General features: G+C 35.1%; 1 protein-coding gene across 1 annotated transcript in view; it reads right to left on the bottom strand.

Moving 5' to 3' along the window:
* The window catches only part of HCRTR2 (hypocretin receptor 2), a 184,477-nt gene that overhangs the window by 19,894 nt on the left and 141,982 nt on the right, over positions 1-22,601 (bottom strand). Inside the window, exons 3-4 of the mRNA XM_021000502.2 lie at positions 19,577-19,820; positions 7,677-7,792 (exon numbers count right to left, since the gene is read on the bottom strand). Coding sequence (XP_020856161.2) covers positions 7,677-7,792; positions 19,577-19,820 — 360 coding nt within the window. The remainder of the gene's footprint in view (positions 1-7,676; positions 7,793-19,576; positions 19,821-22,601) is intronic.

A 22,601-nucleotide genomic window follows, 5' to 3' on the forward strand; every position in this document is an offset into this window, starting at 1 on the left:
ACATAGCACGGAAATGACTTGAACAAGACCCATTGCAACATTTTGTAGAAAAGGATTCTATAAAATGAAGTTCTTATGGAGAAGGTATTCCATCAGACACAACTGGTGGAAATAGTTTTGATAATTTACTTTTAATGTCCAACTGTTAATTCCAACAAACAGATTTGGAGAACATTATGTGTAGCATAGGAAACATCAGCTGAGCCAACAAATGGCTGGCCTATATCGTTTCTCTAACAACATTTGTCTAACTGTGGAATCCAGGTTATGCTTTCGTTTCCAACTTTCTGATCACATTTTTTTTAAACTAGGGTTTTAATTATCTGTCCTCATCTAAACTTCAGGTCAAAATTACCAGAAATACCCAACCACCACCATCACCACCACCACCAAAAACAGTTGTCCTAGCTTTTTTGGGGTCTTTCAGTTCCTCAGGTCCCAGGTCCCAGGTCCCACATCCTACTTCCTCATCTGTGGTAATAAAAGCTGGAGATTATATTATCTATATGTATGTATGTATTTATATGTTTGCATAAATGCATGCATGAATAAGTATGTATATTTTGAGTATGAATAAGTTAGAATTTCTGGAAGCTTTTTGGATAAGAAAGTTTAGAAAATCAGATTCAGAAGATTGACCCCTCCATTCATTCATTCATTCGTATAGTAATTGATTATAAATAGTCATTCATCTATACCAAGCAAATAAAACAAAACCGTTTTCAGGGATGGAATGAGCAGGTAAATTAGTAAATGAAGAAATTAGGCTGAGTATCTTGTAGCATTTCAACTGATCCTTAAAGAAAGCTAGGGATTCTAGCAGAGATGCAAAGTACAGGGGAGGATATGGAATTTTAGGAACAGTGGATATAGAAAGTGAGTCTTTGGATTAGAAGACAACCTGCACTTCTTTCATTTAAATGAGTGGCTTACACCTGCTGTTTCCATTTCCAACACCCTTCTTAAGGCAATTCAATTTAATAAATATTTATTGAGCACCTCTTATGTATGAGATCCTCTGACAGAACTAAATATAGAAGGTAAAAGATGGCATAGTATAGATACGTATAAAAATTCTGCTTAGTTAAAATAATAATTAAAAGAAAGTCAGACTTCTACTAACAGATCTCAAATTATACTATGAAATAGCAATTATTAAACCTAGTCTGAACTGGATTAAAAAACTCCAGCAAATAAAGAGAACAAATAATTCATAATTAGAACCAAAGACCAGTGATGAAAAAAAATACAAGGTCACCAAAGTGTAGAAGGAATTGATATTTAATAAAAATTGTTGGGAAAGTGGATAGCAATAGGGAAAATAACAATCTCATATTAACCTTAATATCTCAGCAGATATTATAATAAAAATAGTTGATCAATAGTTTTAGCATATTAAAAATAATTTAACAGTTAAAAAGAAAATAGAATAATTTCTATCACTATTGTGGAAAATGTGACAATTCTTATTTGTTCAACAAATAAAAGGATACTAAGAGATACTAGATTATTTTCTATATATAAAGTTCATTTTATACCTCTCCTCCAAAATTTATATGAATAAATTTGAAATACAAAGAAAAGTAACAGGTGATAGATATCTTTGACAGGAAAAAATGAAAAATATCTGGTATCCAAAAACTGAGAAAAAGTTAAGTGGCTAAAAGCTATAATATAAATTGTCCAAAACCACCTAAAATTGGTCACACTTTCTGTAATTATAAAAAAAAAGCCACTTATAAGAATTCTGAGATAACACATTATAACCATTCAAATGGCAAAAAAGTAGCTTAAAATGAAAAAAAATAATAACCAAAAGGCCATGGGGGGAATAGACGCACTCTATATTACTGTTAGGACTGTCAATTAGTACAATATTTTTGGAAAGCAATATGGCAATACATGACAAAAACTATAAAAAGTTAACCCAATGATCACATCAGTGGTATTAAATTCTAAGGATACAATTGAATGGAATAAAGAAACCTCTTATATGAAAATTAATTGTACTTTTTAGCCTTGGCCGTGCAGAACCTTAAATCAACAAGAAATTAAGCGTTTACTATGCGGCTGGAACTGTGCTAACCAGTGAGATTAAAAAGATAGGCAAAAAATCCCAATTCTTTACCTCAAGATTCTCACATTGTAATGAGGGAGACAATGTATGTGTGTATGTGTATACATGTGTATATATGTGTGTATACATATACGTATATATGGGTGTATATGTATTACACATTAAAGATATATACAGAATAGATGGAAGGTTAGTTCAGAGAGAAGACACAAGGCAGGGTGGGGAGTGTTGCTGACTGTGGGTAGCATTGGGTAGGAAAGGCCTCTTTCAGATGTTGGAATTTAGGAAGAGGTGGTAAGAAAGGAGAATTTTTTTGGGGGGGGCAGTAGGAAAACAACAAAAACAGAAAATGAAATACATACTCCCCTACTCTTTGTAGATGCTGAAGTTTGTATATATTGGCTAATGTTATGATGTTGCTTTTTTTGTTTGCTTAATTTTTTTTCCTCCTACTTTTCAAAGGAGGATTCAGTGATGAAGGAGGTATTATATCGGGAAGACTATATTTCCAATAAGATCTGGTTCAAAAGGGTAGTCACATAACCCTGTAATATTTCTAAGAATATTATGAATCAGATGCTGATTGAGGTTAGGCAAGAATCTTGATAGAGTTTAAGATACAAAGGTTAGTAAATGGATATTTTTGTCCAGAAACAATAGTCTAAAGTGTTATTTGTGATGCTTGTGGGTAGAAAGCTAAGAGGTGGTTCTCAAATGCTTAAGGAAAGGTGGATGTATATGTTTCAGTCTCTGCAGTCTTGGTCCAGTCATTTACAATCCTGTTTCTGGGAAAGTATCAAAGACATACGAATTTGAATTAGATGAAGGTAGAAAATATTAGGCATTTATGATAATTAGACCTTAAGTTCAGAGCAGGACATGGAGTTCAAACCTAGGGGGGTTTTTTGTTTGTCTTCAATGTGATAAGAAAGTTGGAAATGAAAACATAAACTGGATTCCATACATTCACTGTTTTTAGACAAATGGTATAGGCGAGTCATTTGTTCGCTCAGTTGATGCTGCCTATGGCACTCATAATATTCTCCAAATCTGTTCACGGGACTTAACAGTTGGACATGAAAGGTAAGTTCTCAAATGGATTTCTACGAAATCATCCTTTTGGGATTAATTTACATGATTATGGTTGCTAAGCTAGACTTTGCTGAACCTGGCATTTTCTGTTACAATCTGTTTTGTGAGAATACTTGTTTTCACATCCTAGATTGTTCACATTGAATCCTAGTTTCTTTTTTGTTAAAAAGTTTTCAATTAGGTGAAGGGCATCCACTAAGAGTTTTTGTTAAAGAAGATTCTTCTTTAGCCTTGAAAATATATACATATATGTGTATTTATATGCATATTTACATGTGCATGTGTGTATAGACATGCATACACACATATCTACACATACACATATACATACATAGTCATTTAAAGGGGTGTTGAAAGTGAAGAGTATGAAGTTAAAAATTTAGAATTTATGGTGGTCCTGGTATTTCTATGCTAACTTTCATATCAAAAAGGAATTAAGTGGTGTTTGGTACTTGTGAGTAAAGTTAATTCATTGAGCATCTATTAACTGCAAAATATTGCAAGCATCATAAATACAAAAGTAAGAAGATTTTGTCCCCACATCTTACTACCCTACTCAATGTTTCTTTATACATTATCCTCCAAAAGCTGAGAGATAACTAACATAACAGAGTTGGAAATAATAATCATACCAAAAAATTTGACAAGGAAGAATATTAGGCTGAATCTAAAAAAATGAAATTTAAAAAATGCAAAGTTTAAGGCTTGGCCTTAACCAATTAATTTCACAAGTGTGAGATGGGAGGGTTGTATGACTACATAGTTATTGATCATAAAATATGTGGGGTTTTTAATAGACTCAATCAATATAATTTTAAAATTTTACAGGAAAGCCAGAAAAGGCAAATGAAAGAATAGAGATAATCATCCTGTTGTACTGTGCTCTGATCATACTGTATTTGGAATATTATTTTCAGTTCTGGATACCACATTTTATGAGAGACTTTATATATGGTAGACAGGTATGAGACGACCACTAGGATAGAGAGCATAAGAGTTCATGCTTTTGGCAATTGGTTGAAGCAACTGATTTGAACTGGGGATGTGTAGCCTTCAAAAGAAAAGATATAGTGGGTAGATGACAGCTGTCTTCAAGTATGGGAAGAGTGTAATGTGGAAGAGGGAATTGATTTGTTTCTCTTCACCCCAGAGTACAGAGCAAGGAATAATAGATTGCAAAGAGGCAAATTAATCATGATGTCAGGGATAACTTCCAAATAATTAACTGTATACAAAGTAGGATGGACTGTCTCAGAAAATGGTTCATCCCACTTCACTGAAAGTCTTCAAGAAAAGGCTGAAGGTGACATATTGGACATATAGTACAGGGAATTTTTATCCAGGGTTAAGTAGATGAGATATCTTTGAACGTTGCTTCTAACTCTTCCAATTATGTGACTTGGTGAATAGTTTAGCCCTGAAAAAGTAACATGCTACAGTGGAAAGAGAGTAAGCTTTGATATCATTGGAACTATGTCTGCATGTTGGCTGGGATACATACTGTCTTTATGACCTTGGTCAAGTTGCTTCAGCTTTTTGAGACTCAGTTTCCTTATTTTCAAATTGAGTGAGACTTGATTTCATTGAAATCCCTTCCATAATCTCAGCACCTTTTCCATAGTAATTTTCGAAAACCCTGCAGTAATGTCCTTCGATTCAATAAATATTTACATTATTATATTTATTAATATAACTTTGTCATTATGCTATATCATTCATTGTTAATTTATATTATTAATACCAATTAGGATAAAAAATGGTATAGTACATCCTCCTTAAACCTTATTTTTACTGTGCTTGTAATTTTTTTTGACTTTTACTTCAAATGTACTTAGGGCTCTTACTGATACATATCAATCCATCTTTATTTATTATTTAATTCATGGACTTATTCATTAGTCTGAATATGTTTGTTCTTTCTCTTGACTCTAGACTAAAATGCAAATTTCTCTGGCTTGTAAAGCCCTCCTTGGTGTGGTTCCAGCCTACTTTCCAGGGCAAATATACATTGCTTCCCTGACTATTCTTATATTCTGGCCCAATTTGTATCCTTGTTCTACCCCAAATGTGCCAGTCCATTGCCTTTGTCTCTTCCCCTTTGCACTAGCTTTCCTATTTCAGCAATGGACTCTTTCCTTGTCTAGTCCCATAGAATTGCTAGCTTCCTGCAAAGATGAGTTCCAACATTGCTTTCTTTAGGAAGCCAACCCTGATCCCCTCTCCAACCCAAAACTGTTTTGTACTTAATTTTTGTATACATGTGTCAATTCTCTCTAAATAAGGTAAGAACCTTGAGTACAGGAAATATTTTGTTTTCCTTTTCTCAGCGCCTGACATAGAGTAAGTGCTTAATAAATGCTTAAGGAATTGAAATAATTGAAATGACCAGCCATCAGCTTTGTTCTGTCTTAGGTTGTCAAGGGCAGGGCTTGTGTGTGTTAACTCCATGGCACTTGACACATATGAGTGTGTAATGGATTAATAGCTGCTAGCTTGTGATAGTGGTCTTTATATTCCATGCTGCTTCATGTTATTGTTTATACTTTTTGTGACATAACTGCTATGCAAAGGAAATGATTGCTATGCTAAAGTGGATAGGAAAGTGGCTCTGGAATCAGTGGCCACGGTTTCAAATCTGCTTCTGATACTTCTTACGTGGGTGACAAATTAACTTTCTTGGGTATCAGTTTATTCATCTGTAAAATGGAGAAGTTGGACTAGATGGCCTTTAAGGTCTCATCAAACTCTTACGGCCATTTATAAAACTTGATTCAGTAAGAAGCTTAAATAAGATTCTATTTAATTTGTTATTAACGATTTAAAATACATATCTTTGTGAAGGTACATTTTATTCAATCAATTGATAAACAGATTTCTTAGCTTATATTAAAAAACACAATATAAATCTACGCAGATCTTTAAAGATTACAAAGCACTATATGTGATATACATACAAATACATATACACATATATGTGTATATGTATATTTTTATAGTTCCTTTTGTTCCTTAAAAGAGTCCTCTAAGGTAGGTGCTAACTAATATCTGCTTTTTTTTTTTTTTAGTAGCTGGGAGGACTGTGACAAAGAGACATTAAGTATCTTTCCTGGGGTCACACAGCTAGCAAACATCTAAGGTAGGATTCAACAGGAGGCATTTATGATTCCAGATTTAGCATTCTATCAACTCATCTATCTATTACATAGAGTTAATTAAAATATTATTTTAAATTAGAATTATAATTCTCTACTAAAGGCATTCATCCAATGTCTTATCATGGTATAGGGATGACACTGGGGTCTCAACTGTTTTGCTAATGCAGCACAAGCTCTTACAGTTCTTACCAATGTGGAAAGGTATCATACATGAAACTGGTGATGGGTTCAGTGGCCCAGGGATATTGGATTTGGATTCAGAAAGATCTGAGTTCTAGTCCTGCCTCAGATACTAATCAGCTATATAACTATAGGCAACTCACATGACCTCTTTCAGACTCATATTTTCTCAGCCTTAAAATGGGGAAAATAATAGCACCAATCTCATTGGTTTATAAGGACCAAACAAGACAGCTTATGTACAGCACTTCGCAAAATTTAAGGACTATGTAAATATGGTTTTTGTCATTGTTATTATCATTAAGCATATGTAAAGTACTTTACAAAGACTTAAGGTGCTATATAAATGTTATTATCATTACCATTGTGGTTATTATTTCAACTTAAAGAGCAATTAAGTAAACTCAAAGAGGCTTTCCAAAAGGTGGAGCAGAGCACAATATTTATTTTTTCAGGCTTAGTAACTAATGATAATATGATCTAGGTATGGAAATAACTTCAGAGGTCATCTCATCCAACCACCTCATTTATAGATAAGGAAACTGAGACCTAGGAAGTTATACTGACATAAAAGTAGTGTCAAATGTGGGAGTTGAATCCAGATCTTCTGACTCAAAAAACAAAACTTTTCCCACTGTATCATCTTGCTCCCAACTGTCTTACAGACAGTATCTTAGAATAGAGAGGCTATGATCCTCACTGCTGGAAGGAGTGGCACACCTTAATTGCAAAAAATATATAATCCAAGCATATTTTATTTGTACTTTCATACATGTATTTATTTATACTTCAATGCTTCAAAAGAGCTGTGATTTCATCAGAATAGGTGTTTTCTCCAACATGCAAACCACATCTCCATCCATTATTTGACCTGCTTTGGCTAATGCTGCTCTCATAAGTAAAGTCAAGTCACCAAGTAGGTACAACTGTGCCTCAAACTTTAAACCACTAAGCCAGTACACAAACTAGATTTTCCAAATGTAAGTGTTAATAATACAATCAATAAAACCTAGCTCAGTTAGCATTAGTTAGTATCTCAACTTTTTTTTTTATCAAGGCTTGTTATTATTTGCCCTTAATTAATCACCTGTATGCTATATAAGTCCACTGTGGCAATTTGGGCTTGTGAAAATTCTTAATAAGTCAAATATAAATCAGCTGAAATTGCTTACCTGGCGGCACCATAGTTTTCGGAATATTTGTAAATAGGCCAACACCATGAGACACAGAGGTGCCATATATGTCACCAGGAAAAAGCATGTGTGGTACATCTTGGGATAAATTTCACCTGAAATTTAAAAATATACATATTAAAAGTTGCAACCTATCATGTTTTTAAATATTACTAATTCCAATGTCTTGGAAGTGCAAAAATGCTGTCTTTGTGTTCTTCATAGGAAACATTATATTGCCAAAATGGGGGAAAACTGAGATGTAGATAGATAGATACACACATATGATATGCACATATACGCATATATGTACGTTTCTGAATACATATAATCTCATTTGATCCTTACAATAGCCCTATAAGGTAGGTGCTACCATTATATCTTTTTTTTTTTAATGGGAGAATTGAGGCTCAAAGAGATTAAGTGACTTCCCTGGGGTCACACAGCTATTAATTATCTGAGACAGAATTACAAATCATGTCTTTATGACTGCAGGTTTAGTATTCTATCAACTGACCTATCCATTACATAGAACTTATAAAAACACATTTATTTTAAATTAGAATTACAGTTTTCCACTAAAGGTATTTCCAATGATGGTCTAAAGGGGGCCTTGGTGACTACCTAAAGAGTTGGCTTAATATGAATAAGTGTCACAGGTTTAGAATTGCCCTAAGACTTTTGGACACTGTGGATATACATATTATAGGCATTCCAAATGTAAAAACCAAATGCTATTTATTTTTCTCTGATAAAAACAATCAGCAAATCAAGAATCCCATTGATGCTGCTGTTTCTCTCCCCAAAGGCAATTGCTTATATAGCAAAGTGTTTTTGCCTTGATTACATATAGTTATTACAAGGAGAAAGAAAATCATGGTCCAAGTCTGCACTTAAAATAGGGAGTATGGCTCAGTCAGCACTTTCATTTATGAAAGCCTTTGTTTAACCTTCGGGACATGTAGACACTCTACTACAATTGCTGAATTTTGCTAATGGTGCCTTCCAGCTTAGCATATCAACCAAGACTCATTTATTGACCTGGTGTATGATAAAGAAATGCCATATTTAACAAGGACAACCCATGTTATTAATTGCTGTTCTGCCTTTTTTTTTTCAGTCATGTCTGACTTTTCATGACCCCATTTGGGCTTTTCTTGGCAAAGATACTGGAGTGATTTGCCATTTCTTCTCAGATCATTTTATAGATGAGGAAACTGAGGCAAACAGGGTTAAGTGACTGCCCAGGGTTACACATCTAGTAAGTGTCTGAGGCCGGATTTGAATTCATGAAGATAAGTCTTCCTAACTCTAAGCCTGGCACTCTACCTTCTGCACAACCTAGCTGCACTATTTTATTAATACACCTATGTTCATGTCACAGTGTTTTCCTATTAAATTCACCACTCGCAAAAGATAGTAACTGATAATTTGCATGACAGCTTTTATTTATCTTTTCCCAAATTCATCTTTTTAGAATTAAATATTTCCTTCATAAATAAAAATTTCTAATAGTGGTAATATTTGTAAATGTTGCAACTGACAATATATTGTGAAGCAAAAAAAATCATTAGAAATTATAATTTGGATGCAGAATGTTTGATCTTGAATCTAAACACCACCAGCTGTATGACTTTAGTTCGGTAAAGTGGGTGGAAAAATTAAATACGAAATCAGAGGATCTGAGTTTTAATCCTTGAATCTACCATTTACTACCTGTACAGCCTTAGGCAAATCATTTCACCAATCTGGCACCAGTTTACTTATCTGTAAAAGGAGAGGCTTGAACCCATTGACCTCTGAAGCCCTTTCTAGTCCTGTATCTATGATATTAAGTCACTTTATTTCTCAGGTCAGAGCCTGTGTTTTCTTACTGATAAAGTGAGGGTATTGGGTTAGATAAATGTATCATAATTGTTTGTGTGTATGATTGGGATGTGTGATTCAGTGGGCAGTAAATCCTCAAACAATAAAATTATTCTCCTCAAATCCCTCCCCACCTTTACCCTCTGTCATCCTTGGCCTTTTCTAATATAGACAATGAAAAAAATCCATTATTTGGCTGCTATTAGAGAAGAAGACTAGCACTGCATTATTGATTTTTTCCCATTTTAATGAAAGAAATGCCAATATTTTTATGTTTAATTCATCTCCCATCCCTTGTCTCCAACCTTCACCTCTCTGTTTTTTTTTTACCAGATTCTAGGATCTATTTACCTAATAGTGTTTGTGTTTATTTATTTCTTTGGATTTTTTTTTGTTAGTTGGTTTATTTATTTATTTCTGTATAATGATGATAGGGAAGAACAGCAAATACTTCCTGGAGGGCTGAGAAAGTGGTTAGAATACTTTTTTTAAAATTTTAAACTCATTCTTTTATAGGTGGCAACCACCTAGGTCATCATTTCCTTGCTGGGATCCAGGCCTCTTTTAAGTTTATTCTATAAAACAGCTCGGTTTTGGAGAAAAAAAAGAAGCCGTAGGAGTTAGGCAGCTAAGATAGAGAGGGCAGAGGCCGGGAGAAAACAGCCTTTCTCTTTGAAGTGCTGCAGCCTGAGAAACATTTGGTGGGCCAATTTCAAAGAAACTCTACAGTCACCCAGGCACTCCCCCAGCACCTAAGCAGCTTTCAACTTTTATATGTCTAGGGAAGGGTCATAGGTGAGCTTTTCACATAAAAATAAAGCTTTGAAGCAGATACCTCTGATGCCCTAATGTCTATATCAGCCTTAAAAAGACTGAAAGGAAGGAGGTAGGTGTGATAAGGTTATTATGGTCATAGCCACAAAAATGTTTATAAGAATTCAGTTATTCAATATAATTCACTGACATTTCACTCCAGGGTCAAGATGATTACAAAAAATTGTAATGATGGGAATTAGATAATTGGCTGTTGAGTTCACTCACATGAAAGTATCTTAAAAGGGATTTATCATAATAGAAAGTGATTGCATAGGAAAAAAAAAATTTTACACAGCCATGTTTAGAAGGCTAGATAGGGAGTGAAGTAATCATCTGCTATTTAAAGACCACCCTAACTAGAAAACAAGGGCAGGGAATTACAAGTTAATATGCAAATAGGTGAAGAATCTTTTTGACTTCTGTTATTAACCAATTGGAGCATGGAAATATGGACCCCATCCTATAATCTTAATGACAGTAAATAGTGGGTCTCATCTCCAATTCAACCTTATTTACTCTTTATTCATTTTTCCCCAACATTTTTCCACATCAATTCCTCTTAGTAGTACAGGCTTTCAACCATCCCTCCTCTTCACAGCCAGTTATAATCTCAATGTCAGTCTAAATCAAAATGCCCACACCCATTGGAATAGCAATGCAGGTCCCCCAACCAGCAACACCCCTCCTACCCCTTCCTGGCAGTGGCTGGTGAGAGCCCTGTCCCACATCACACTTTTCCTGTTTTTCACACACTTGAGTGAAGCACATAAAATGAGGCATGTGGATAGATTGTAATGTATTATAGAGCACATATCCTACCCCACCCCCCTCTGCTAACCCATCTCTCTTCCAAAATTCCCTGTTTCTGTAAAGAGCACCATCATCTGTCCAGGCACATATGTTTACAATCTGGGTCTCATCTTCTACTTCTTCATTGTCCCAAACCCTCCAACTTCCTAACAATTGCCAAATCTTGTCTTTTCAATATCCATATCATCTTGCATATCTCCCTCACTCCCTTTTCTTCACTTATACAGCCATCACCCTAGGTCAGTTCTCAATCACCTCTAGCTTGGATTTTTGAAACAGTTTCGTAGTTCATCTCTCTTCCTTATTCAAATCCAAACTCCACATACTGCCCGAAGTAATTTTACTAAAATGCAGATGTGCCATTTTGTTGGATAATGACTCTCCCTGCCTCTACGCTCTGCAGTACCCTGGCACTTTCATTTAATTACCAGTGTAACACAAGCATGTTTGAGTATTGGGATCCACCGTATCACACCACTGGTAGGACTTCTGTTTTTTTTTTTTTCATGTGCCCTTCAGATGAATTTAAGTGCTACCTTCTTCTATTAAAGTAGGGGCTCCCTATGAGCAAGGAGGGACTGTTATGATATTTTTTATTTGTATCTTGCACTTAAAACAGTGATTGGCACATTATAAGTGCTGAAAAATGTGTTACCATTTATTTAATAAATTGACAGTTGTCGAAAATGAAAACATTTTAAAAAATCAGTCTTTCAATTAATATAACTTGAGTATCAGCCTAGCCACAAAGTCATAAAGCAGGTGAATAATCAAAACTATAATAGCATGCTATGTTTATTTTAAAATCAGTATAAAATATATAAATATGGTACTTCTTTGTGGTATGGATTCATGTCTTCAGTGACAGAAGTCAAATTTTGGGAAAGATACATTGATTTGATTTAATTCAAAAAAATAACCTTGAACAACTAAAATCTATAGTGTTCAGTAAACACCATAATGCAATACTAAAAACATTTGCACTTTTATTTTCTGAAAACTTCTTTGTTGATGTCCAAATGTACACATTATAGATGTTCAAATACACAGTTTAGAAAGTCCACTTGAAAGTTTATGTTTGTAGAAGCTTAATTGAATCTTTGAAACTAATTTTGTTTTTTAGAATATTTAACTGTGCATACCCTTTGATCTGGCAATACAACTACTAGGTCTGTTTCCCAAAGAGATCATAAGAGAGGAAAAATGACTCACACGTATAAAAATATTTACAGCAGCTCTTTTTGTGGTGGCAAAGAATTGGAAATTGAGGAGATGCCCATCAATTTGAGAACAAGCTGTGGTATGTGAATGTAATGGAATACTATTGTGCTATAAGAAATGATGAGCAGGCAGATTTTAGAAAAACTGGAAAGACTTCCTTGAACTGATGCTGAGTAAAGTGAACAGAACCAGGAGAACATTGTACATAGTAGCAAAAAATTATGTTAATCTAAGACAATTCCAAAAGACTCATGATGGAAAATGCTTTCCACATCTAGAGAAAGAACTATAGTCTGAATGCAGATTGAAGTATACTATATTCTCTCTCCTTCTCTCCCTTTCTCTCTCTCTTTCTCATGTTTTTTTCCCTTTTGCTCTGATTTGTACTTCACAACATGACTAATGTGGAAATATGTTTAACATGATTATCCATATACCTATATCAGATTGCTCAATGTCTTGGGGAGGGAGGAGGAAAGAGAGGGGAGGAGAAAAATTTGGAATTCAAAATTTTACAAAAGCGAATGTTGAAAACTATCTTTACATGTAATTGAAAAAATAAAATACTATCTAGGAAAAAATTTAAAGACATTTTATTTAAACTCAACACACATCAAAGTTATACTCTTTTCTCAGCTATATTATAGGGGTAGTTTTTACAGGTAAGTGTAAGAAAGTGTGTGACTGTAAGTGACTGTAAGAAAGACACTTTCAGAGACATTGGAACACTCATAAATTCTGTTGGATAACTAAAGTCCCATTTAGCACTGACTGCTTACTATAGTATGGGCAGCTAGGTACATAGTTGGATAGAGCACTAGGCTTTGAATCAGTAAGACTCATCTTCCTGAATTCAAATCTGGCTTCAGACACTTAGTAGCAGTGTGACCCTGGACAAGTCACTTAACCCTGCCTGCCTCAGTTCCTCAACTGTAAGATGAGCTGGAGAAGGAAATGGCAAACCACTCCAGTATTTTTGCCACAAAAACTCCAAATGGGGTCAAGAAAAGTCAGACATGACTGAAACAACTGAACAGCAGCAGAGATAGCTTATTATGGTGAACCAAGCAAGATCCTTGAGAACAGATTACAGAAAATTTGAAGTCTTCTTTGATCTGACTAGTCAGAAATGAATTTTCCTTCTTCTCAACCCTTGCACTGAGCATTCTATATGTCTCTTGTGTTCTAAAATTCTAAAATGTGATACAGTTATTCTAGAGTTATATTTTTATGTTTATATCATAAGGCTCCTACTAGATTTATAAGTTCATCGAGATCAGAGATTATGTCCTATTTCAGAATGATATAATCTATAATAGAGAGACCATTGCTTTTGAATTCAGACATCTGGGGTTCAAGTTTGATGCCTTATCTTTGTTACTCATGAGACTTTGGGTAAATAACTCTCTGAGCCTACACTTCATACTGTGTCATGAGCTCATGTAACCATTGCTCTCTAGCTAGATGTGACCTTAGACTCCACTCCCCTCATTTCACAGATGAGGCAGCTGAGACCCAGAGAAGTGAAAAGCATTGTCCAAGGTCACACAAATAGTTAAGTGGATATGAACTTGATTCTCAGACTCTAAATCAAGTGTTTTTTTGCATTTTACAACAATGCCAGCTATGAAGAGAAGGCAATCATGTCTATATTCATATATCATCCCTCCCCCCAGCAACATTGTGAAAGTTGAATCACATAATATCAATAAAGCTCTTAGCACAGTACCTGGCACAAAGTAGGTGCTTAATAAATGTTTGTTTCCTTCCTCTACCCCCCACCCCAGCTCCCATGAGGTCAGGGACAATATCTCATTTAAATTTGTAACTTCCACAGCAATTAGCCATATTCATTAGGTCCTTAATACATGGTTTTTGAGTAGAATCAAATACTTTTCAATGATTAGCGTAGTATTTGACATGTGTTAGGCTTTTATCAAGTGTTCTTTGAGTGAATGAACGTTGAATTGCATAACGAAGTGTATACATACCCATAGGATTTGTCAATTACATGCAACTATATGACAATTTGCTACCGTTCTAATTTTCAATCAATCAACAAATATTTATGGATCGATCCCTTATTATTTTCAAGGCACTGTGTTGGTAGCATAAAGAAATATCTGATAATCAGAATTAGACTATTCTGCAGTAAAATCATTAATAGTGTCCTGTGAAACATTCTCAATAAACAATAGGATTTCATATTTTAAGAGTCTGTTTTATAACTAGTATTAAATTTGATTTTATAGAAGATCCATTTAGCTTTATATTATTTTAATTCTTGCTTTTATAAGCAGCTAAAGTAATTATGGGCTATTATATAATCACTTTCAAACCTTTTTCCTAAATGACTTCGGCAGCCTGAGTGTGCATTTGTATGCATCTCATAATAATTGCTTTCCATAATATCAATACTAGGGCTAGACAATAAAACTCTCAAACTAGAAATCAGCTTATACATTTTCATCTACTGGTCAAAGATAATTAGAAAATAATGTGGTCGCAGACTTAATCTGAAAACTGCACACTCACAGGTATTGGCTAGATTCCAAAGCTTTGTGATATGTGTTAATGGGGGTTAAAATGCCTTACTTTTCCGGGGGGAATATGAATCATTTGAAGTTTACAGAAAGCAAAACAAAACAAAACAAAAACAAAAACAAACAAAAAAAACCTGTCACATAAAGGAAATTTAACGAGCAGCATATTTTAGAGAGTACAGCTGATATTTATAAGATAACAGGTGTTCCTTTTATCTGCTCGCTAAACATTTTGGCTAAGATAAAAAATTAAGCAAAGCACAGCCCTAGAGAGGCACATTAGCATAGCAGACAGAACTTTTTAGAATCAGGAAGACCTAGATGTTACACCAAACATGCCAGCAGCGTGACCCTGGGCAACTCGTTTAACCTGTTACTATTCTTGACAACTCTCTTAGACTATCAATGAGGAGAAGCTGTCTCTTTATCCTGGCAGAGGATCCTCCTAACCTGAAGCTCCCTATGCTAATGAAATCACAGGATAATTCCCTATTTGCCTAAAGCCCTTGGACATTATGGAAAATCAGGCTCTGTCTTTGAATAAAACTGAAAACTTATAGGCTTGGTCAACTGAAGCCTTCTGTTCCCATTGCACAAGAATAAAATATCTGTTCTACCTGTCCATTCTCTAGCATGGGTCAGTCCTCCTTTTTCCTTTCTTAGTAAGCTATTTCTACAAATTCTCCATATCTACCCATTACCAGTCACTTTCATTCTTGGCTTCTCCTTATTGAAGCTTTTCCAAGACTCTACCTTAGAGCTGAAAAGAATCTTAGAAGGTGTAGCCTTCTCTTTTTCTGTAGGCTTATGCCAAGGTTACAGATCTTACTTTAAAGATGAGACCTAAGTTACACGGACCCATAGTGAGGTTACATGCTTCACAGAAGGAGACCTAAAGCAAAGGAAGGAGGGTAAAGGCAGGGAGAATGTTTGAAATAGGTGTCAGGTAGTTATTTCAAAAGATAAAATTATATTGGAACATAGTAACACAATGAATATGACTTGAAGAGAAATGATCTTATTTTTCTTGGCACTTTCTATTCATTTTGTTTTGTTCATTATATTTAAGACAGATGTGTGTGTGTGTGTGTGTGTGTGTGTGTGTGCGCGCGCGCGCAAGCTAGCAACGCATAGATAATCAATAATTATAATGTTAGGAACAATACATTTTAGGAACATTTTATTTTAGAGTAAATATTGCTGGTTTAATATTGCTCGTTCACACCTCTATGTCTCTTTACAAAATACTTTCTTCACTACACCATGTTGGGTAGAGTGTATAAATTATTATCATCTTTTTTCAACTGAAGCTCAGAGAGATTGAAAGATTTTCCCTGGGTCACATGGCTGGTAAGTGGACAAGCTGGGATATAAAATCAGCAGGTCATCTCCTCCCACAACAAGACCAATAATATTCCGCCAACATTCTTCAGTGCTTCCTCTTTACCCTAGATAAACACCTTCTATTTAGGGGTTGTTTTATTCTTTGTACCTGGATCTCAGCTACCTAGCACAACTAGCACTAATCAATATTAACTGATTGGTTGAAAAAAGATTGTAGAATATCTGTCTCCCTAGCAGCCTAGCTCTTTTAAATGTACCCTACTTTACCTCAATGCCCTGTAAATTTCATTTTAGTAGAACCATTCCCCTACATTGTCAGTGATTTGTAATTTATTCCTGACATTTGAGGTGCAATTAGCTCTGCTTAATCTATTATTCTTTCTGAATTTAAAGAGCTGGTTCTCAATTCCTAGATCCAAATAATTGATACACCTGTTAAATATTACCATATCCAAGAGTAACACCTGACAGGTACCACTTGCTATGTTTTCCCACTTTGGCCAAAACTTTTGGGTATTACCATAACAAAATGTCTTTCTAATAAATGCATGACATCTTTCTAAAATAACCCATTGCAGTAATTAGCCATAAGAAGCCAAGTTCTTTCCTAACAAAAGTGTGGCAATAAAATGTACCTGTTTTTAAAAGAGGAAGAGAGAATGGAAAGCACGTTTGTAGTCTGTGCCGAAAAGCAGTGCTCTCTTCATTGGCCTGTCACTAATGGGCCCTGATCATGCTTTCTAATGTCATAGTAACTAACACTCTCCTTCTTATTGTCTAATGCACACAATCTGCTGCTGGCATCAGGCCCAGGGTTTATGCCAGTACAGAGCCCTCCTGGATGTATTAGCATGGGTCTTTACAAGAAGAATGCTAATGTCTCTGAAGATGGGAATGCAGTCCAAATGAAGCATATAGTCATATATATGCCAGACATTTATTATGTGCCTACTATGTGCAGTATGCCAGGAAATGAAGAGAAGTGCTCTAAAATTCTGCTGGTTATATTTGAACAGCGTGGACATATCCATGAAGAGTGAATGCAACTAACCTAGTAGATATGGTTTCATCACTCCCATTTTTATTAGCAAGGGAAATAAGACTGATGAGTGGTTTGACCAGAATACAAGTAGAGATTGTACACCAGATGCCTCCCTATAAATATGATGGTAAATTTAGTTCTATTTTAAGTCCACTAATAGTGCTTGCAATTTGAACATTTCTATATTGAATAATACTATTTTAAAGCACATCACCACAAGTATATAAGATTTTTGAAAGGTGCTTAATATACACACTATACACACATATATGTATGTATACATGTGTATATGTGTATGTGTGTATACATTTAGTATGTATTATGTGTATGTGTCTGAACTTGAAAAAAGGCGCCTTACAACCAATCTATGTTCAGACTACTGAATTCTCCAACCTCCACTTTGTATATAATTTGCAAGTGGAGGATCAAGTCACTATTTGAGGAAGTTGGGGAGATGAGAAAACTTCCTCTGAAAGTTCATACCACTCTTGGAACTTCTTCTTACACTGGGAGTATTCTTTTTACGCTGGGAGTACTCTTCTCCCCTAGGATCTCTCTCTCTCTCTCTCTCTCTCTCTCTCTCTCTCTCTCTCTCTCTCTCTCTCTCTCTCTCTTTCTTCCTCCTTCTCTCCCTCCCTCCCTCTCTCCCTCATTAGTTCCCCCTAGAACTTCCATTTTAGGGAAAGGACCCAGGCCAGTTATGTCTTATCTCCTCCCTCTTCCCCACTTTCAGCTCCCTTTTATGTGTTATCTTGCCCCATTGAAATGTCAACTTCTAGAAGGAAAGGGAAGGATGTTTTTTTCTCTGCTTGTTTTAGTATTCTCAGTGTTTAGCACATTACTTGACACACAGTGTTTAATAAATGCTTATTGATTTGCCTATCTTAAATGTTATAAAGCTGTAAATAACTTTGATCTACTATTTCAAAGATTGAATAGAATATTGGATCTTGAAGAGCATCAACACAGTAATCAATCAAGAAACATTTATTAAACACCCTCTGTATTCCAGGCATTGTGTTAAGTGCTGGGGATGTAAATACAAAGACACATCTTCAAAGACAAACTAGTCCAGAAATGTCAAAGATGTTGCATTTGGTTTTCTTGTTATCCACATTTCCAAGAGAGGTCCAAACCAAATCAAAATGTAACGAGATTTGTTGTTGTTCAGTCATTTCAGTCACATTTGACTCTTTGTGATCCAATAGGTTTTTTGTTTTTGTTTTTAGCAAAGAGACTGGAGTAGTTTGCCATTTCCATGGGGAAACTGAGGCAATCAGGGTTAAGTGACTTACCTAGGGTTACATAGCTAGTAAGTGTCTGAGGCCAGATTTGAACTCAGGAAGATGAGTCTTCCTGACTCTAGGCCTGGCACTCTGTCTACTGCACCACCTAGCTGACCAGTGAGGAGATATATATCATAAAACATAGACAATAATACATTTTAAAATTACATCAATATGAATCCCACAGGGGTCCTTATGTATGGTATAGTATCTCTAGTTTCTATCTGAGTTTGATACAATTGATCTAATCCATCCTCCTCATCTTACATATGAAGAAACTAATGCCCATGTGAAGGAAGTGATTTAGCCAAGAAAAAAAAAATTCCTATTAATTAATGAATCTGAAAATAGAATGGCCTCCTCAGAATGAAGTAGATTGACCTCATCAGATAGTTTTAAGAAGAAGCTATATGACTATACATTGGATATGTTATACAGGATGCTCTTTGGGGGTACAGGTTATACTAGAAAACAGCTGAGATCCCTCTCAACTCTGAAGCTCTGTGTTTAGTGACAGAGTCTGGATTAAAACTCAGGTCTCCCAACTTCCAGTCCAAGGCTCTCTCCACTAAAGCATGCTGTCTTAGGATCATGGATCATAGAAGCATATGGTTGTCATTTCAGTTCTAGAAGGGAATTTAGAGGTGACTTGGTCAAAGTCATATAGGTAATAATCAAGACAGCCTAGATTCAAACCCAGATCATCTGGTTTCAAGGACTCTTGCTACTGTATCACCTTCTGATTAACAAGACTAAGTGTGGATTAGCTTGATATTTTATTTATATGTGCTAAAAACATATAAACTAAGTTATGTGTCCCTGGAATATTTAGAGGTCGCAAAAAATGAAATTTATTTAAAGATACTGAACTTTTACAAGGTCCAGAATTAGGGAGATGCCAAGAAAACAGAGTCAGACTTGGTTTGCAGTTGGCATGCCAGTACCCCAGCTTGTGGGTAATAACATACTTACCACCCCAGCGTTCATCACACACTGTAAACAGAGTGGTTTTATTGGCTAAATCTGGGAGCACGTTGCTGCATTCCATGACAATGGCCTGAGGAATCATAATGATGCATGATACGATCCAGATAATTACAATGCTGTTCCTTGCCCTCTTGGCAGTGCTCTTAAACATCAAAGGGTGACAAATGGCATACCATCGATCCAAGGCTATGCAGCTCAATGTTAGCACAGATACAGACACCGACACAGTCTAAGAGGGAAGAAAGACAAAAAAATATGAGAATTACCATTTAAAAAATTGAAAATGCTTTAAGTTTTTGACCCAGTGAGACAGCTATTCACTATTGATCACCAGATTGTCATGGAAAGTAAATGTAAATTCTATCAAGAATTATCTCTTCAAATCACTGTGGGAATGAAAGAAAAAAAAAGTTAAAACATTAACCTGGGAGTTGGGAGAGGGAAAGGCAAAGGAAACATTTGTAGAGGTAATTCATGCTTTTTATATAGAAAAGAACCCCTAAAGTTACAAAGATGGATGTTTTTATTTCCTCTGTTTTACCTTTGGAAGGAGTGCCATCATTATTTTGTCTTGCTGACTTCTGCAGTGACAGAGAAAATCATAACCTTATAAAAAATAATCTGCTTAGAGCTCTACCCAGAATCATAGCACTGTCTTTCATTTGTTTTATGGAGACAAATATAATATTCATCTTATTCCTTCCAATAATCAACAAGCAATTGAATTTCAATTCCAATTTCATTTAGTCCTTTCAAATAGACTGTACCAAAGGCAGTAGTTCATTACGTAATAAGAAGGTTCATTATATGGATATTAATCCAAAATGACTCCATATTTCAACAGAAACTCCCCGGCACCAAACATACACACACACACACACACACACACACATATATATATATATACACACACACACACACACACACATATATATATATATATACACACACACACATATATAGTTATAGTTATAGTTATAGTTATAGTTATAGTTATAGTTATAGTTATAGTTATAGTTATAGTTATAGTTATAGTTATAGTTATAGTTATAGTTATAGTTATAGTTATAGTTATAGTTATAGTTATCTGTGTTTGATCTCACTCAAGATTCCTCTCTTCAGCGTTGTGGATTATAGAACCAGATTTCTAAAATATGAAAAGCTTTGTCTGGTTATGAATGACTCACAGACTTACTACAGTCCTGTACTTCTAAAGGTGCCAAATGCTTAATTCTTTGTCACCTTTCCCTTTCATTCACAAGGTTGGGACTGCATTCTATTCAAGAAATTCTCTACAACTTCTAGTCATCTCTGGGCATTCAATTCAGGCTTATTTCATAACCTATCCACAGGACTCCCGGGAAAGTAAATTGGTTCTGGGTATAACTTAAGGGTTCTAATCAATGTTAGAGAAGGTTTTCTTTGCTATAGGCTTTTAATATTTTCATGGAAGTACTAAAGCAGCAGTTTCTTAGTGGTTCATTGTGGTTTGTTATTCATAAGCCCTGAGAATCGAGGTTGACTAGTAGAAAAATGCAATATGTCACTATGAATCTATATGCATATATTATTCACCTAAAATAAATGTCAAGGGTCTTAGATAACAATTGCATCAAATCTAATGTAATCTAACAAGATAATAATGATAATAATAATAATAATAATAAATATGCAGCATTTGTATAACAATTTAAGGTTTACAAAGCACTTTACAAATATTAATCAATCTTATCCTCAGAATAACCCTAAGAGGTAGATGTTATTGTTATCCTTTTTCATAGATGAGGAAACTTATCCAGGATCACACAGCTTGTAAATATCAGATGTCGTATTTTAATTCAGATCTTCTGACTATGGGTACAATACTCTATTCTCTGGGCTCCTTACCTATTTCCATTGTCTCAGGCTTTGTGCTAAGTGCTAGGTTGTGGAGAGACAAACATAAAATCAAAAAAACAGTCTCTGGCCTCCAGGATCTTACAGTTATTGGGGAGATAAAAGATATATATGGATAAGAATATCCATGATTACTGCACAAGGAGGAAGCAAGTACTAGCAAACAAGATTGGGGTTTTTAACCACTTTTATGTATCTTGGACTCTTTGGGCAGTGTGGTGAAGTCCATGGACCCCTTCTCTGGATAATGTTTTTAAGTGCATAAGTACACAGGATTACAAAGGGAAACATTATATTGCCAATATAATTGACAAAAAAAGTTAATTTTCCCCAGCTTAAGAACCTTGAATTAAGGGGAATAGGTCTTTTTCATTTAGAAATGTCAGCAAACTGAACATTGAGTGTGGTGGGGAAACTAAAGAGGCAGAAGTCAGAAGGGAGGGCTAAGAATGATAGAAAATCTAAACAAGAGTGAGGATGCTGAAATAATGGTGTCTAAAGTTTGGGAATGAGTAGACTTACTGGTTTGTCTGGGAAATTAAATGAAGGAGCAATATGTGATAAGGCTGGAAAGCAGGCTAGTGTCAAAATGGACTTTAATTGCCAAGCTGAAGAGTTTGTGTTTTTCCCATGAATTAATAGGGAGACACTGAAGATTCTCACTCAGGAAAGTGAGGGAAATGGTCTTATTTGTTCATTAGGAAGATTATTTTGACATCCGTGTGGCAATAAATTGGAGAAGAGAAAGACTGAAGCTGAAAATTAAAATGGGAGGATGCTACAATAGACCAAACAAAATGTAATGAAGAATAGAACTAGGGTGATAACCATGTGAATGCACAAAAGGTAAATGGACAGATGGGAAATATAATAAGAAAGAAATATGAAGGGTTCTTTTAGTTCTGACAAGATATGGCAAATGATCAGGTCTGAAAAATTAGGGAAAAGGAAAAATTAAGGATAGCTTTAAAGTTGTGAACCTGATTTTCAGTGAAAAGGTTGAGGGTACAGTAAACTCTAAGTTATAAAGGTTGAAAGGATGATAAAAGTGTTTTAACTAATCAAGTGTTGGCAGTTTATAGTGAGCCTATGTATATATGTATGTGTGCATATA

Source organism: Phascolarctos cinereus, unplaced genomic scaffold (genome assembly GCF_003287225.1).
Source record: "Phascolarctos cinereus isolate Bilbo 61053 unplaced genomic scaffold, phaCin_HiC Scaffold_5;HRSCAF=322, whole genome shotgun sequence".
NCBI lineage: Eukaryota > Metazoa > Chordata > Mammalia > Diprotodontia > Phascolarctidae > Phascolarctos > Phascolarctos cinereus.